This window comes from Podarcis cretensis (genome assembly GCF_951804945.1).
Source record: "Podarcis cretensis genome assembly, chromosome: 1".
Classification (NCBI taxonomy): domain Eukaryota; kingdom Metazoa; phylum Chordata; class Lepidosauria; order Squamata; family Lacertidae; genus Podarcis; species Podarcis cretensis.
This window is the reverse complement of record NC_137170.1, coordinates 45,486,913-45,504,550: the sequence shown is the minus strand read 5'-3', so window position 1 is coordinate 45,504,550 and position 17,638 is coordinate 45,486,913. Positions and strand designations below refer to the sequence as shown.

The window sequence follows — 17,638 nt, the reverse complement described above, 5'->3', positions numbered from 1 at the left end:
TTGCAGAGCCTTACTCAATTAAATTGTTGTGCTAGCAGAAGCCAGCGGATAATCCTTGTTCTGACAGAACCTTAGCCTTTGAGCTATGTTGAATGGAAGCTGTCAGATGCTGATGGTGGTTGCTCGTGAGTAACCAGGCAGGACTCCAACCTGTCTTTTACAGGTTTTATTGTGCAAAGTATTTACAGTGCAGATCTACAAAGTTCATGTCCATCTTAGTCACTTGCCCTTCCGGCTTCTCCCCCAACATAAGAACTTCAGCACCCCAAGCCTCCTCTTCCCCTCCTTGCGTTTCACCCATCTACGCAAGCTGGGCTATGGAAGTGGTGTGCATCCCTCCTGGCCAGCCTGGCGAGGTGAGGCGCTGGGGCTCTCAGCAGCATCCTCGAGCCCTTTCCTTGTTTGGCCGCCCCTTCCCTCTCTTCTCCACTGGAGGTGTGGCTTTTCCCACCCCGGAAGAGAAACTGCTCCTCAGGAGTTTCGGAGGCTCTCTGTATTCCAACGGCCCCCCTGCCTCCCTCCCCTGTTCCGATGGCAGTCCCCTGACAGAAGCCATGGTCAACATGGCTCCTGGATGCCACTGTTTTTGCCCTGGAAGGGAAGGAGAAAGAATTGAGGAATTGGGATGTGATGCAAGACTGCCAAATTGAGACTTCAAAGTTTTGTGTCCTCTGTCCTATGAACCAGCCTGGCTTGTGGCATCACAGAGGGTGGCCCATAGAAACAGTCAAAAACGTTTTTAAACATTAATTTTAAGGTTAATTATATATGTGGCAAATTTGAGGAGGGAATAAGCATGTTGGGGGAGCTGCATGTGACCCACAACTGTGCAAGCAAGAATAAAGTAGTCAGTACTGAAGCTCTTACTCTTGGCCAGGTCTTTGGCCCATTGATCCCAAAATTCTTCTGTCGTTGAAGCAGTATACAGCCCATCCATAAGATTCACACAGAAGATGTTAGTCCAGATACCTGTAAGTCCAAACACACAGAAAAATCATTGTACTAGCCCAACCACCAGAATCAGTGTCTAGCATATATGAACAAGCAAATTATTTGTTTTAGCACCAAGCTATTAGTCACACTACCACAAGAGAGGCCAAATGTTGCTATATCACTGAAACATAGGAAGTAGATTCAGATTATTACTTTTTCAACCATGTCAGTCTGCTGCTCTTGAAAGTAATTTGTGAGTGGCAAAGGAAAATTAACACTGTGCATTTTTGGTTTGCAATGAAAGCATGAAAGGAATTGGTTGTTCTTTCTTCCATACATTATTGGCATCCATTTGCACTGCTAACAATACATTTAAACAGCTGGAAGGAATGCAGTAAGAGCATAATCACACCATGACACACTCAATTACGGGAGTGTGGTGTCTTGGGAAACTGAGTTTGTTCTTTACACAGAGATAGAATCTTGTATAAGCTACATCATATGTCAAAATAATATGAGAGATATGCTTCTACACTGGCATCATTTGGTTGTCATGAAGCACTGATAACATTGAAGAAAGGAGACGTGCAAGGATGTCAAAAGGCTGATAGGTTTTCTAGTTTAGCTTATGAGTAAACAGATCACCTTCCAGATAACAAATCCGGGATTCTGGGATCTTCTTCACTAGCTTTCCCATGAAGAATTCACTATCAAAATCTTCTGCACGAATGTTGACACCATATTTCTGGAACCCTACTTCATAAGGAGAGAAGTCTACCCATTCTGCAAACAAAATGGTGTACAGAAGGTTAAATGCCTCTAAACTTTATAACTAGGTCACTAACATAAAAAGAAGCAGAAAAGAAGTAAGCAAACATTCTCAGTGGACATTCTTGGTGGAAGAACTAGCATCATCGGACAGCAAACCATTGAGTCCCATTTTTGTATCTTGATGTAAAGTCTGACTAGGGTAGTAAATCATGGTCTAAATTAAAAATAGAATAATTTGCCCTGCTCTGTATTTAAAGAACAAAAGGCCAACTAGCAGAGAGCAATAAAAGTTGTGCAAAGGAATCACCTAAGCTCACTCAAGCAAGATTTTGGATGACAAAACACTGACAATTTTATGCAACATCTGGAATATGGGTACAGAAAACACCACCTACAAAAAAATCAACATGGGATACAAGGCAAGGTAATTTTTTCTTATTTCACATATCACCATTTGAAATTTTGAACCATTGGTTTTCATTACAATTTTTAAAGCAGTTAACATGGAAACAGGCTCAGGTTTTCAGGGAAAGAAAGCAGATTATTCCAAATCAGGGTTAAAGCCATTGAAAAGGAATCCCCTAGAAGCCAATACAAAGAGAAGTATACCGTAAATATTATTCACATTAGGACTCTAAATACCAGTTTGATATGACTGTAAGCTTTAAACTGAAAGAAAAATGCAAACCAAACTCCCAATTACAAATTAAGGAGACTCTTGTTTAATTTGACCTTCTGAAGGTCTACTCTAAGAAATGGATTCCCCTACAAAATAGAAGCAACTCAACTGCAAAGCCAAATGACATTTCTCTCTGTCTTTAAATCATAGAATCATAGAATCATAGAGTTGGAAGAGACCACAAGGGTCATCGAGTCCAACCCCCTGCCAAGCAGGAAACACCATCAGAGCACTCCTGACATATGGTTGTCAAGCCTCTGCTTAAAGACCTCCAAAGAAGGAGACCCCACCACACTCCTTGGCAGCAAATTCCACTGTCGAACAGCTCTTACTGTCAGGAAGGTCTTCCTAATGTTTAGGTGGAATCTTCTTTCTTGTAGTTTGGATCCATTGCTCCGTGTCCGCTTCTCTGGAGCAGCAGAAAACAACCTCTCTCCCTCCTCTATGTGACATCCTTTTATATATTTGAACATGGCTATCATATCACCCCTTAACCTCCACTTCTCCAGGCTAAACATGCCCAGCTCCCTTAGCCGTTCCTCATAAGGCATCGTTTCCAGGCCTTTGACCATTTTGGTTGCCCTCCTCTGGACACATTCCAGTTTGTCAGTGTCCTTCTTGAACTGTGGTGCCCAGAACTGGACACAGTACTGCAGGTGAGGTCTGACCAGAGCAGAATACAGTGGCACTATTACTTCCCTTGATCTAGATGCTATACTCCTATTGATGCAGCCCAGAATTGCATTGGCTTTTTTAGCTGCCGCGTCACACTGTTGGCTCATGTCAAGTTTGTGGTCAACCAAGACTCCTAGATCCTTTTCACATGTACTGCTCTCAAGCCAGGTGTCACCCATCTTGTATTTGTGCCTCTCATTTTTTTTGCCCGAGTGCAATACTTTACATTTCTCCCTGTTAAAATTCATCTTGTTTGTTTTGGCCCAGTTCTCTAATCTGTCAAGCTCATTTTGAAGTGTGATCCTGTCCTCTGGGGTGTTTAAATGCTCAAAGCATTCAGCAGCAGCATCAAGGATTCCATTCAACAACAGTGAGGTTAGCATGGCAACACCTACCTCTGAAATCAAAGGTGCTGACTTTGTCTCTGACATTTACAGCTGTGTAGATAGGCAAAGGGTTCTGGCCTTGATCCAAAGCCTGGCGCTGTTCTGAGAGTTTACTGTCATTAAACTAATATCAAAGTAAATGAAAAAAACAACATTGAAGCCAGTATCTCATGAGCATCCAGTATCAAAAGGATGATTATGAAACAATATTGATTCCCGCCCCACCCCGCCCCCTGCAATCTAATACTGATTTTACTCTCTGCAAGTATATATGCTGTAAGCTGCCGTGAGTAGCAGGGGAAACCCAGATGGACAGGGTATGAATAAGTCTAAATAGTTATTAAATCTCATAGCAACACCTCTACTGGATCCCTTGCCTATTGTTTGGCCATTTTTTCTGAGTGAAAGGTTAATGCTGGAATAGGAAAATGAGCTTCCCACTGCCCCCCAAAAAGAAAAATCTGATCTAGAAATAGCAGGTGTGCCCATTCCCTTCCTACCATATATGAATCTGTCTTCTATGGGGTCATACCATTGGTCCAAGTATTCTCTATCCAAACTTGCAGCAGCTCTCCAGGGATTTTCCAATCACATAACTATCACCTTTCACTGGATAGGCCAAAGACTGTGTATAGCAGTTACTGCATGGAAATAATGTGATCTACCCTGAACTATAGGTCTTCTACACACACACACACACACACACACACACACTCGTCACCACCACTTCTTCACTGATAAGATAGGGAAAGCTCAAATGCCCCAAGGAATACAACTTTCTCTCCCCGTTTACTTCACAGCACATGACAGTAAAGATGCTTAGTTGCTGTTATGTACCATAAGTCTTGGTCTCTTGCAGGCTCACCAAAAATTGAGCCAAGGGCATTTCACAACAATTAGATGGTCCTTGTTTGGTGCTAGCCTTTAGCAGATGAGTTTAGGGTAGCATGGGAATTGGGTTGGCTTAAAATTTCCCTCCCCACTCCAACCAAGAACATGATTTTCATGTTTAAGATGAATAGAGAAACAACCCCTAGCCCGCCAATCTTTCTGTGAGTTTCACTCTGTTCTTTTCTTGTAGAAATGTTTTAGGGGAACTAGTAACTAGTTTCAGAATGGTTTTCCTTGTGCACCATTTCCTTGTGTACAGTTCTTAAGATATGATGGGAGGCAGCAATCCAATGCACATTTACTGGGAGTAAGTCCCATTGAACTTAGTGACGCCTACTTCTGAGTTTATCTGTGGTTCAATCCTGTGCTGATTAAGTCAGCATAAATATAAGCACTACCTTTCAAATGCTGCTTTCAATGCTCTTTTTTTATCTGAACATTTTAGGTAAAGGTACCCCTGCCCGTACGGGCCAGTCGTGTCCGACTCTAGGGTTGCCTGCTCATCTCGCTCTAGAGGCCGTGAGCCAGTGCCGTCCGAAGACACTTCCGGGTCACGTGGCCAGCATGACGAAGCTGCAGCTGGCAAGCCAGCACCAGCGCAGCACACGGAAACGCCGTTTACCTTCCTGCTATAAAGCGGTGCCTATTTATCTACTTGCACTTTGACGTGCTTTCGAACTGCTAGGTGGGCAGGAGCTGGGACCAAACAACGGGAGCTCACCCCACCGCGGGGATTCGAACCGCCAACCATACGATCGGCAAGTCCTAGGCACTGAGGTTTTATCCACAGCACCACCCGCGTCCCATATCTGAACATTTTATACTTGGGTAAAAATTATTAAAGTGCTCAAACCACTACTCAGGGAGTGCTCTGTGGTGTGCAAAGTTAATAGCACTTGCAAAACCTTAAATACTGTCAAAGGGGAAAAGATGGCTCTTGCAAACAGTGTAACCTAAATCTGTGTGAGAGTCTTTCATGGTTTTCTTTGACTGGGGAAAAAACTGCCTCCATGCGCAGGGATTTGTCAACAGGTAAGCCCTTGTGACTACAGAGATCCATCAGAGCCCCTAGTTTAGGAATAACAAAACATTTAATATACATACTTTATCATGTAAGAAAGCTTCTTGAACAAGGGCCCAGAGAGCTGTAAAAGATCGAAGGTGCCCCATTTTAACCCTCTCAACCAGCTCCTTGTGATAATACTTCAATCGATCGATGGAAATAATATCTATTTTGCTCTTCAACAGGCTGCTTTTAGCTACTTTGATAGCTTCTTCCAAATTTTCATGTGACCAATCAGTATTTCTGTACAAGTCTGTCATAGTCCTAAGAAAGGGAGGAGAAAAAACAGCATTTACAAGGATGATGATAGGTAGCCATGTTGGTCTGCCATAGTCAAAACAAAATAAAAAAATTCCCTCCAGTAGCACCTTAAGGTGCTACTGGAAGGAATTTTTTTATTTTGTTTTAAGGATGATGATGATGATGATGATGATGATGATTTTATTTACCATATTGGCCTCACTTTGCCCCCAAATTCCGACTGTGAAAAGTTAAAGTGTGGCAAAGCACCCGCCCTGCGCATCCTCTCCCCACAAGGCCGGGAAGGGAGAGAGGGGAAAGGCTGCTGGCAACGGAGCGTGTGCCCCCCCCCCCAGTATGCAGCCAGGAGCAGCAAGGAATGGACTGGCTTATATTCGGGTATTTTTTCTTTTTTCTTCCCCCCGCTCCAATTTTAAAGTGCGGCTTATATTCGGGTGCTGCTTACATTTGGACCAAATACGGTATGCCCCAGCTTTTTCCCTCCTGACAGGGATTTTTCTGCGGCCTCAAAACGTCTTCATTTCAGGGCACTGCCATTAACAGGAACTTCCTACCACCCTGTGTGGCATGGGGACTTCCATAGTGGCAGAGGCTGATGAAGTCCAGCAGAGGGGCACCTCACCTTACCCCAGAAGTGTTGCAAGGTGGGTGTGGTGGGTGTGGTCCACCCCGGGTGTCACCTCCAAGGGGGGTGACAAAATGCTGTGCGGAACTCAGCATCTGTGAGAGATGTTGTGGCTTTGGCACATGCAGGCTTCCCACTGCCGAAACGGTTCGCCCACCGGCTCTCACTCAGCTGTATGTGCCACTATGGCTGAAGCAGAATTGAAACTCAGGTTCCTTAATTTTGTATCTATTGGCCCACATCGCAAAATTTTATTGGAGTGTGAACCAAAATACACTAGTCATGGAAAATCCCACTGAGGTGTATATTTGTTCCACTGACCTTCAGCTTGTAGAATGTTAAATGGATCATGCCCAGTATAGCTGGGATTCTAATTAAATGTGACACACTTTCCTAACTCCTTACCATGTTGACCCGGAAGCAGTGGTGATATATGAAATGCAATCCAAAAGGTTGAGTTTCTGGAGTGCTAGGAGATGACCATAGAATCCTGACATGGCTCTGACTCCGCCTCCTGTTGCCATAAGAGCTATCACAGGGACCTGTTAAAAATATATAAGCAATGGCATCGCCAAAAATATAAGTGATGACCTCAGAAACCCGAACAATTGCATTATAAGACTCTGCTTAATGTGACCAATAATTAGATTAGAATTTCAAAATCCTGGCTTTCCAGCATCCATACAGAACAAAATACTGGTTGGAAAACAATGAAATACAGTAAGGTAGTGATCTGTGAATTAAAAGTTATTTTGTTTGATCCCTAGAATAAATTATAGAATGTCCTGCTCTCTTAATCTCATTTGTCGTGTGAGGCAAATCCTGACTTTATAGAGGATGGAATGTGGAACATTGGCCAAGAACAAGGCTGGTCACGGCTAAGGTGGGATTCAGTCTCAAATCTCTCATTTTGGCTCTCACTTTGCATGTGCAAAACTGTGCTATCCTATACGAGTGCAGAGGTTATGGAACAGCGCCCCCACTGAATTTATGGATTTATTTAAGTTGCGAAGTAGACAGTTAACGGGAATTCACACAAGACAAGAAGTTTGCGTGACATTGGAATTGGAGTTTTCAGGACCTCCCTTACAGTACATGAACCATCACACTTCACAGGTAGTCCTATGTCAAATACAAATCCATGCAAACGACAATCCCAAACATGTGAGTCACCCGATAACTTCCAAACAGATCATGGGATACTAAGACGCACCTCGTCCTCAAACAGTTCTCGTCTCATATTAACAAGCTTATTCAAGGCATCAGCAACGATCTTCTTCCTTTTGCGAAGGAAGTCCTGCTCATCAGCACAAAGCTCATATCCCAAACGCACATCAAGATTCTGTGGACTGGAACAGAGTTACAGAGCCATGTCACTGTGGAGCAGATGACAGGTCATTTTTACAGTAGCTGCAATTACACAAGCTTCTATCAACAACTAAGACTCATCAGTCAAATTCTGAACCAGAAAAACAAGACTCCCATTCAAGGCATGTTAATATTTATATGGAATTGCTGTGTTGCCTTGGTGGCCTCCTCTTTTCACACATCAGGTATAAATATAACCTTTAAATGGGAACTCCACCTACTTTTCACATATTATTTGTAGACCTGAAGTGTTTAATTCGTTTAAAAAAAGATGAACTGATAAATTGGGCAGAATATTATATAGATATACATAATTTTAAATACAATTCCAAAGTCCAAATTATGGGAATACTTTTAGTAGGTCAGCAATACATGTTTGTTACAAAATACTGTGCAGGCTTTCAGGTCCTCCAGAACTCTTCATTAGGCTTTGTGGTAAACAAAATGGCAGTGGGTAAGAGGAGGAGGAAGGGAAGAGGGAGGAGAAGGAGAAGGAGGAGAAGGTTGGCTGAATTGTGGATGAAGTCTGTGCTTAGTCACTGAAGGGAAGATATGAGAGGAATTCACAGACATTCAAATGAAGTTCTATTAGGTGCTATGTAGGGCTGCTGTCCGGGAAGAAGGGAGTATATAATGGTTGATGCCCCATTTTTAAAAAATATAAAATCCAGCTGTGCTCTATAAGTTACACAGAAATGAGGCCAGCAGATGTGATCCCACTCACTCACTCACTCAGCCCCATGTGCACTCATTGTAAGGTTTTTAATCTTTATGTCTGTACTAAACCAGATGTATTGACAACCACTGTGTACTTGTACAGACACAGGTCTGAACTTCTCCCTGCTTCAGCTAAGAAAGCTACATATAGTGTGGGTAGAAGCAAGTCTTATGAACTTTATAATAAAGCAATTAACTGTGAGGTACAAAAGTGGGGCTTTGTTTATTTTTATCTTCTTGCGCAAATTCACCCAAACACCACCATAATGTAAACTAAAATACAACCACATACATCATTACACAGAGGGGGACTTCTTGGGAAGCAGACCAGCCACCCTCAAGGAAGCAGGGGCAGCATTAGCAGAGGGAAGGGGGGGCAGAGGGAAGATTCCCTACAAGGACTCCCGTGGGACATACTCCATTTTAAAAATGGCAACAACAAAGAAGTAGTGCTTTCTATTTCTTTTAAGAGCTTTACTTCTGTTTAGTTTTTAAAATAAAAATCAGAAATATTGGTGCTCCTGAGCAAATATCGTTTTGTGGCAAGATGGGGGAGATATTCAGCATGCAAATGCAAGGAATCGGCTTTAATACAAGGAGCAACTGGGAAGATGCAAATGCACATCACACTCAAATGATGCAGTGCAATTAAGAAATGCCATGGCATGACATGACATTAGCTGAACCACAGCAGTTCTACAATTGTAGAGACGCCTGCTTATTGAAGAAGCAAACTGTCTCCCGTCCCTTCCTCATGTCCTCAAGGTAGCCAGGCCAGAGCACTTTGGAAAAAAAGCAAGTATCTTACCAGTCAATCACCTTGAGGTACAACTCCAAAGCTCCACCCTGAAATGAAACAATATATGTATGAAAAGAACACAACCTGACAAATAAAATGGAAAAGCCCTGATTGTGCATGATAACGGATCACAAATGAATCACTGCAGCTATCTGTGCTAAGGAGCTGTGATTGCCCTATGTCTGTTTATGAAAGCAATTATAAAAAACAATTAAAGATGGGAGAGAAATCAAAGTTCGTTTGCATTTTAATGAGAAACTACCTAGTTTACACTTCCCAGACCAATACAAGAACCAGTACAAAATAATGTATGTTTCAGGGGAAAGTATGCACACATTTGCAAATGTAGCATACAAATATGCATTATAGTAAAGAGATGTGCTTTCAAAAAAGTGTGCATAGGTCAAAATGATATACAAAATTGTGTATCTTAAAAGAGAAAATTGCACTACGTAGCTGATCAATTTTCATGCTGTGGGAATGTGGAGAACTGAATTTAAGATTGGAAAAATGAGAAACTGAAATGGACAGATTCTTCTTTGCTCTGGATTCTGTGTTTTCTTGAAACTACATGGCAGCAACTTCCTTGTGGGGCGGTGGGGAATGCAAACTTATGAAGCAGCCCTTTTTTCCTATTCTTGAAGTCCGATACTGTCAGGGAACTGCCATCGGAAGGACAGGTGGTGAGAAGGCTTCAGGAGAATAGGAGAGCCTCTTCTTCAGCAGAAGAGGGAACCAGTAGAGGGAGTGCGGGAGCTCCAAAGGAAAGGGAGTCGGAGGGGAGGCTCTGGGATACTTCCAGTGAGAACAGCGAGGAGGTATCAGAACAGCCTTTAAGGACCCCCACCCCTCGCCGGAAACTGTCACGCAGGGAATCCAGGAGGCGCATGTCTGTGAAACAGCTTTTATGTTGGAAACGTTTCCGCAAACGCCCACTGTCAGATTCTACCAGCGACTGACGGAGCCTTGCTGAAGGGCTCCGCTCAAGGCAGGGTTTCACTACACTGAGTGAGCTCTGAGGGATCCAGTTTCAACGCACAAGCAGCTCATTATCCCACCACAGCAATCTGACAGTCACTGAAAGCAGCTTGTGCAAAGAGAGGCATCATGAGCAACCCAGCCGGAGCCGGAGATGGGGGAGCAGCTGCAGCCGGTCCTAGCCTGGAAGAAAGGTACAGGATGTTGGAGGTACAGTTAGCTCTGCAAACGGCGAGGCTGGAGGAGAGGAGGGCTCATGATGCAGAAAAGGGGAAAGCCGCCCAGCTCTCGAGGAAAGTGCCAGGACTGGTGCAGAAGTTTGGGGGTGATCCCAGGAATTATCAAGCCTTCAGGACAGAGATGCAATATGCCCTCAATCTGCAGTTTGATGATTTTCCTGATGAGGATTCGAGGGTTGCTTTTGTGATTGGGCATCTCGAAGGCGGGGCCAGAGATTGGGTGAGGCCACTAATGGCAGCCAATAATGAAGCCCTAAGGGACACAAGGAAGTTTTTTCGCGCCATGGATCTGATGTTTTCCAGCGAGATTGAGCAGGGAGTGGCGCGCAGGCAGTTAATGGCGTGTAAACAAGGGAACCGATCTGTCCGTGAGTACTGGACTGAGTTCACCATGTTGATCCATAAATTAGGATGGGATTTGTCAGCGGAACCGATACAAATGCTGTTCGAAGAAGGACTATCTTCGGCAGTGAAAGACGAACTTTCCCGGGGGCCCAGGGCGGAGTCTATGGACCATCTGACTAAATCAGCGCTGGCCATAGGGTCACGCCAGGAGGCCAGAGCCTTGGAGAAGCGGGAAGGGAAAGGGGAGCGTTGGAGGGATTTCCGCATTCCAGAGATGCCAGAGCAGCCCTCTCTGCCAGCAGAGCCGATGGAAATCGGAACAGCGTGCGCGCGCGCAATTTCAAACCCCAGTGAAGGGCGGAAGAAGGAGGGAAAAGGCGCCAAGAAATGTTTTCTCTGCCAACAGCCAGGTCATTTTGCCAGAGTTTGTCCGCAAAGAAAGGAATGGCAAGGAATGGCGGGGGCTGTTGGGGAGGAGGGGGAAGGAGCTAAGGAGCAAGTAAAAGCCAACGCCTGGCTGCCACCGACGGGGCACAGCAGCCAGGCCAAGGAACAGTAAATGTGCCCACGCCAGAACCCCCAAGACCAGCTCTTGTAATAGAGGTATTGCTGGAGCTGGCAAACGGACACCCACTAAAAGTGAAGGCGCTATTAGACTCAGGCAGCTCCTGCAACTTTATGAGTAAGGAGTTTGCAGCCGCCCATCAGATACAAACCATTCCTTTAAAAAATCCCCTGCAGGTGACCACGATTGATGGGAGGGCGCTGTTGGGGGGAGAAGTAGACCAGCAGACTGTCCCCATGACAATGAGGGTGGCAAGACACACGGAACGGATAGCGTTTAATATAGCCACGTTGGGAGGAGCGCCCATCATTTTGGGGATGAGCTGGCTAGCGCTGCATGATCCGCTTGTGGGATGGCATCAGAGAGTGGTTTCCTTTGGGTCAGCACATTGTATGGGACACTGCACAGAAAAAGGGGGCCAAGTAGGCACTCAGGCCACGTTAGCAAAGATAGAAGCAATGGAACAAGGCAGGGTACCACGACAATATGCAGATTTTGCCGACGTCTTCAGCGAAAGGGAAGCAGATAAACTACCCCCGCACAGACCCTTTGACTGCCAAATCAACTTACTTCCAGGAGCGCAATTGCCAGTGGGCAAGGTGTATGCAATGTCTGACAGAGAGATGCAGGAGCTAAGGGAGTTTATTGACAAAAACCTCAAGCGTGGGTTCATCAGGGAGTCACGAGCGGTGGGGGGTAGCCCAGTGTTCTTTGTAGACAAAAAAAACTCGGACAAACCGAGATTAATTGTGGATTTCAGGGCCCTAAACGCAGTGTCCGAACCCGTGACCTTCCCTATGCCCAGAATCGATGACATTCTGACCCGGGTGAGGAAAGGGAAGATTTTTACCAAGCTGGACCTGAGGGGGGCGTATAACCTGATACGTATGAGAAAGGGAGATGAGTGGAAAACCACTATGTTCACCCCCTTGGGGGCATTTGAGTACTGCGTTATGCCTTTCGGCCTCCAGGCGGGTTCCGCAGTATTTCAATCATTCATGAATCACGTACTAGGACCATTGCTGTACAAGAACTGCGCTGCGTTCTTGGACGATGTGCTGGTGTACTCAGAGGATGAAGAGCAGCATGTGCGAGATGTAAGAGAAGTACTGAGCAAACTGCAAGAAAACCAGCTGTGGGTGAAACTGGAGAAGTGTCAGTTTCACACCAGGGAGGTGGAATTCCTTGGGTACCGGTTGTCGGACAAGGGGCTGGCCATGGATCCTAGCAAGGTGCAAGCAGTGCTGGAATGGAGGCCACCGAAAACTAGGAAAGATGTGCAGAGGTTTTTGGGGTTCGGAAACTTCTATCGGAAGTTCATCAAGAACTTCGCCCATTTAACAGCCCCCATCACGGATTGTCTCAGCAGCAAGAAGAAATTTGTCTGGACGGAAGAAGCGCAGCGAGCTTTCGAAAGTTTAAAGAGGGCGTTTGCTTCGGAAGAACAACTCTTACACGTGGATCTGCAGCAGCCGATGAGGGTGGAAACCGACGCGTCTGACAGAGCGGTGGGCGCCGTGCTTCTGCAGCCAGGAGCGAATACGTCGGAATGGAGGCCGTGTGCCTTCTTCTCGAGGAAATTGAACAAGTCTGAGAGGAATTATACGGTGTACGACAGAGAATTACTCGCTGTCCACGAAGCGTTCAAGAGATGGAGACACCTGTTGATTGGGGCGCAACACAAGGTTCAAGTGCGGACAGACCACAAAAATCTAGAATACTGGAGAACAGCCCGAGTATTGAACCAGAGACAAGTAAGATGGGCGCAAGAGTTCTCCAAGTTCAATTTTGAAATTCGCTACGTGCCAGGGGCTGAGAATGTCAGGGCGGACGCTCTCTCCAGAAAACCTGAGTACTTGGAGGGAGAAGGAGGGGCGGAAGAAAGACATATCATTTCAGAGGACCACTGGGTTTGTGGGGCGGCATTGGTGGGGCAAAGAGAACTGGTAGAGGGTATTGAAAACGATGAATATGCCCAAGAGAAACTTAGGGAACTCAGGGAGACAGGTGAGAACGCAGGGGGGTTTGAGGAAAAGAACGGAAAACTATATTACAAAGGGGCGCTCTACATACCAGGTGGGGGACTAAGAGGGCGGGTGCTTAAACAGTTGCATGACAGCCCCACGGCGGGGCACTTCGGGCAGCACAAGACCATGTGGTTGGTTACCAGGGAGTTTTGGTGGCCCAAGGTGCGGGAAGACGTGCGGGAGTATGTCAGGGGATGCGACAGGTGCCAAAGAGCAAAGGGAGAGAGGTTGGCGCCAGCGGGGTTATTAGAACCCTTACCCACCCCAGAAAGGCCATGGGAGATGGTATCCATAGACTTCATGACCGATCTACCGAGATCCAAAGGGAAAACCGCGGTCATGGTGGTGGTGGATCTACTAACTAAGATGTGCCACTTTATAGCTTGTTCACATGCAGTGACAGCGGAAGAAACCGCAAGGTTGTTTGTGGAGCACATTTTTAGGTTGCATGGCGCCCCCTTGAGGGTTTTGAGCGACAGAGGAAAACAATTTACTTCTAGGTTCTGGAGGAAACTAATGAGCATGTTGCATGTGGAGGTAAGTTTTTCCACCGCCAGGCACCCAGAAACAAATGGGCAAGCAGAAAGGGCAAACGGGGTTTTGCAACAATATCTGAGGTGTTATGTAAAGGACAGAGAAACTGATTGGGTAGACTGGTTACCTCTGGCAGAATTTGCCTACAACAACGCGGAGAACGTGTCCACAGGGATGAGTCCCTTTCTAGCCAATTATGGGTGTCATCCTCGGGCATTTCCAGGAGAGGGCGGGGGAAGGTGGAGTGTACCTGCAGCGGAAATTTTTGTTGAAGAGATGGAAGCGATCCACCGTCAGCTCCAACTCAACTTAGAGAAAGCCAAAGAAGAATACAAGAAGCAAGCTGACAGAAATAGGAGGGAAGGCGAAACCATAAGGGTGGGTAACCGGGTGTGGCTATCCACCCAAGGACTGCCGTTCAAGGGAGGGTGTAAGAAATTGAGACCCAAACGGTTGGGAACCTTTGAGGTCATACAGCAGGTCAACCCAGTAGCATTCAAACTCCGATTGCCCAGTCACATGAAATTGCACCCAGTATTTCACAGGTCATTACTGTCGCCATACAGAGAGGGGTGTGAGTGGGGGGAACATGAGAGGGAGGTGACCCGGACACCTGTCATAGAAGAGAGAGAACGCAACATGGATGTGGCGGGGATCATTGATTCCAGGTGGAAGGGGAATCAGGTGGAATACTTGGTAGAATGGGAGGGGGAGGAAGAGTCAGAAAACACATGGGTACCGGCAGAGGAAGTCAAAGACGAGATTTTAATAGAAATGTTTCATCGGCGTTTCCCAAGGAAACCACAACCAGTGGCAAGGTTTGGGAGGGAACACTTCGGGACCACAGACGAGGAAGGGGAATTTGAAGGGTTCCCAGAGTCGGAAGTGGAGGTGGAAACAGATTCCGACGAAGGAGAGGAAGAAGGGGAAAGAGGCGGAAGGCCGTGGTTAGAAGTGTTTGAATCCTCGGAGGATGAGGGGAGTTCCTTCCAGGGATTTCCGTCCTCGCCGCCAGTAAGAGAGGAGGCGGGAGGGGGTGAAGGGGGCCCTGGGGGGGAGGTGGATGTCAGGGAACTGCCATCGGAAGGACAGGTGGTGAGAAGGCTTCAGGAGAATAGGAGAGCCTCTTCTTCAGCAGAAGAGGGAACCAGTAGGGGGAGTGCGGGAGCTCCAAAGGAAAGGGAGTCGGAGGGGAGGCTCTGGGATACTTCCAGTGAGAACAGCGAGGAGGTATCAGAACAGCCTTTAAGGACCCCCACCCCTCGCCGGAAACTGTCACGCAGGGAATCCAGGAGGCGCATGTCTGTGAAACAGCTTTTATGTTGGAAACGTTTCCGCAAACGCCCACTGTCAGATTCTACCAGCGACTGACGGAGCCTTGCTGAAGGGCTCCGCTCAAGGCAGGGTTTCACTACACTGAGTGAGCTCTGAGGGATCCAGTTTCAACGCACAAGCAGCTCATTATCCCACCACAGATACCAACCACAGAAAATGATTTTTCTGCATTGCTGGTCTTTCTTGAGATTGTTTTGGCAGGAATGTGAAGCCAATAAACTCACATGCTAGGGCTGTCTTCAAAGAGTCAAAACACTGGAATGTGGAATCTTTTTTGTTTCTTACTTCATTTTTGTAACTTAACTCTTCTGTCTCAATACTGTCATCAGACTGATGCATAGAAAAGAGCAGGCCAAAATACACTGCTCTGCCTACCATTCAGGAAGTTGAGTCTCCTTAGTCCCTTCTTAGAATCATAGAATCATAGAGTTGGAAGAGACCACAAGGGCCATCGAGTCCAACCCCCTGCCAAGCAGGAAACACCATCAGAGCACTCCTGACATACGGTTGTCAAGCCTCTGCTTGAAGACCTCCAAAGAAGGAGACCCCACCACACTCCTTGGCAACAAATTCCACTGTCGAACAGCTCTTACTGTCAGGAAGTTCTTCCTAATGTTTAGGTGGAATCTTCTTTCTTGTAGTTTGGAACCATTGCTCCGTGTCCGCTTCTCTGGAGCAGCAGAAAACAACCTTTCTCCCTCCTCTATGTGATATCCTTTTATATATTTGAACATGGCTATCATATCACCCCTTAACCTCCACTTCACCAGGCTAAACATGCCCAGCTCCCTTAGCCGTTCCTCATAAGGCATCGTTTCCAGGCCTTTGACCATTTTGGTTGCCCTCCTCTGGACACATTCCAGTTTGTCAGTGTCCTTCTTGAACTGTGGTGCCCAGAACTGGACACAGTACTCCAGGTGAGGTCTGACCAGAGCAGAATACAGTGGCACTATTACTTCCCTTGATCTAGATGCTATACTCCTATTGATGCAGCCCAGAATTGCATTGGCTTTTTTAGCTGCCGCGTCACACTGTTGGCTCATGTCAAGTTTGTGGTCAACCAAGACTCCTAGATCCTTTTCACATGTACTGCTCTCAAGCCAGGTGTCACCCATCTTGCATTTGTGCCTCTCATTTTTTTTTTGCCCAAGTGCAATACTTTACATTTCTCCCTGTTAAAATTCATCTTGTTTGTTTTGGCCCAGTTCTCTAATCTGTCAAGGTCGTTTTGAAGTGTGATCCTGTCCTCTGGGTTGTTAGCCACCCCTCCCAGTTTGGTGTCATCTGCAAATTTGATCAGGATGCCCTTGAGTCCATCATCCAAGTCATTGATAAAGATGTTGAATAAGACGGGGCCCAAGACAGAACCCTGTGGCACCCCACTGGTCACTCTTCTCCAGGATGAAGAGGAACCATTGATGAGCACCCTTTGGGTTCGGTCAGTCAGCCAGTTACAAATCCACTGAGTGGTAGCATAGTCAAGACCGCATTTTACCAGCTTCTTTACAAGAATATCATGGGGCACCTTGTCAAATGCCTTGCTGAAATCAAGGTAGGCTATATCCACTGTGTTCCCTTCAACTACCAGGCTTGTAATTCTGTCAAAAAACGAGATCAGGTTAGTCTGACATGACTTATTTTTCAGAAATCCATGCTGACTATTGGTGATCACAGCATTCCTTTCTAGGTGCTCACAGACTGTTTGCTTAATGATCTGCTCCAGAATCTTCCCTGGTATTGATGTCAGACTGACTGGGCAGTAATTATTTGGGTCCTCTCTTTTCCCCTTTTTGAAAATAGGGACAACATTTGCCCTCCTCCAGTCTGCCGGGACTTCACCTGTTTTCCACGAATTCTCAAAGATGACTGCCAGTGGTTCTGAGATCACATCTGCCAGTTCTTTTAATACTCTTGGATGCAGTTCATCTGGCCCTGGAGACTTGAATACATCTAAACTAGCCAAGTATTCTTGTACTATCTCCTTAGTTATTCTGGGCTGTGTTTCCTCTGCTGAATCATTTGCTCCAAATTCTTCTTCCTACTAGGAGTAATTCTTCTCATCAGTCACATCTAGAAGCCAGAATAAAGCTTCCATTATGCTTCTCTCTATCTAGAGCAGGAGTAGGCAACCTAAGGCCTGGAGGCCAGATGTGGCCCAATCGCCTTCTAAATCTGGCCCGCGGACGGTCCGGGAATCAGCGTCTTTTTACATGAGTAGAATGTGTCCTCTTTTTTAAAATGCATTTCTAGGTTATTTGTGAGGCATAGGAATTCATTCATATATTTTTTTCCAAAATATAGTCCGGCCAACTACATGGTCTGAGGGATGGTGGACCGGCCCATGGCTGAAAAAGGTTACTGAACCCTGATCTAGAGGGAGATAGGCATGCTGCTACCTGCCAGAAAACAGGGGTGGAAAGCATTCAGCTAAGCCACCCCTCGTTCCA

The 17,638-nt window shown here is 46.0% G+C and overlaps 1 protein-coding gene across 1 annotated transcript in view; it reads right to left on the bottom strand.

Moving 5' to 3' along the window:
- The window catches only part of LOC307209931 (cytosolic phospholipase A2 beta-like), a 41,222-nt gene that overhangs the window by 6,637 nt on the left and 16,947 nt on the right, over positions 1-17,638 (bottom strand). The window contains exons 10-16 of the mRNA XM_079965366.1: positions 9,178-9,215; positions 7,498-7,633; positions 6,690-6,826; positions 5,440-5,662; positions 3,454-3,568; positions 1,579-1,716; positions 868-969 (exon numbers count right to left, since the gene is read on the bottom strand). Coding sequence (XP_079821492.1) covers positions 868-969; positions 1,579-1,716; positions 3,454-3,568; positions 5,440-5,662; positions 6,690-6,826; positions 7,498-7,633; positions 9,178-9,215 — 889 coding nt within the window. The remainder of the gene's footprint in view (positions 1-867; positions 970-1,578; positions 1,717-3,453; positions 3,569-5,439; positions 5,663-6,689; positions 6,827-7,497; positions 7,634-9,177; positions 9,216-17,638) is intronic.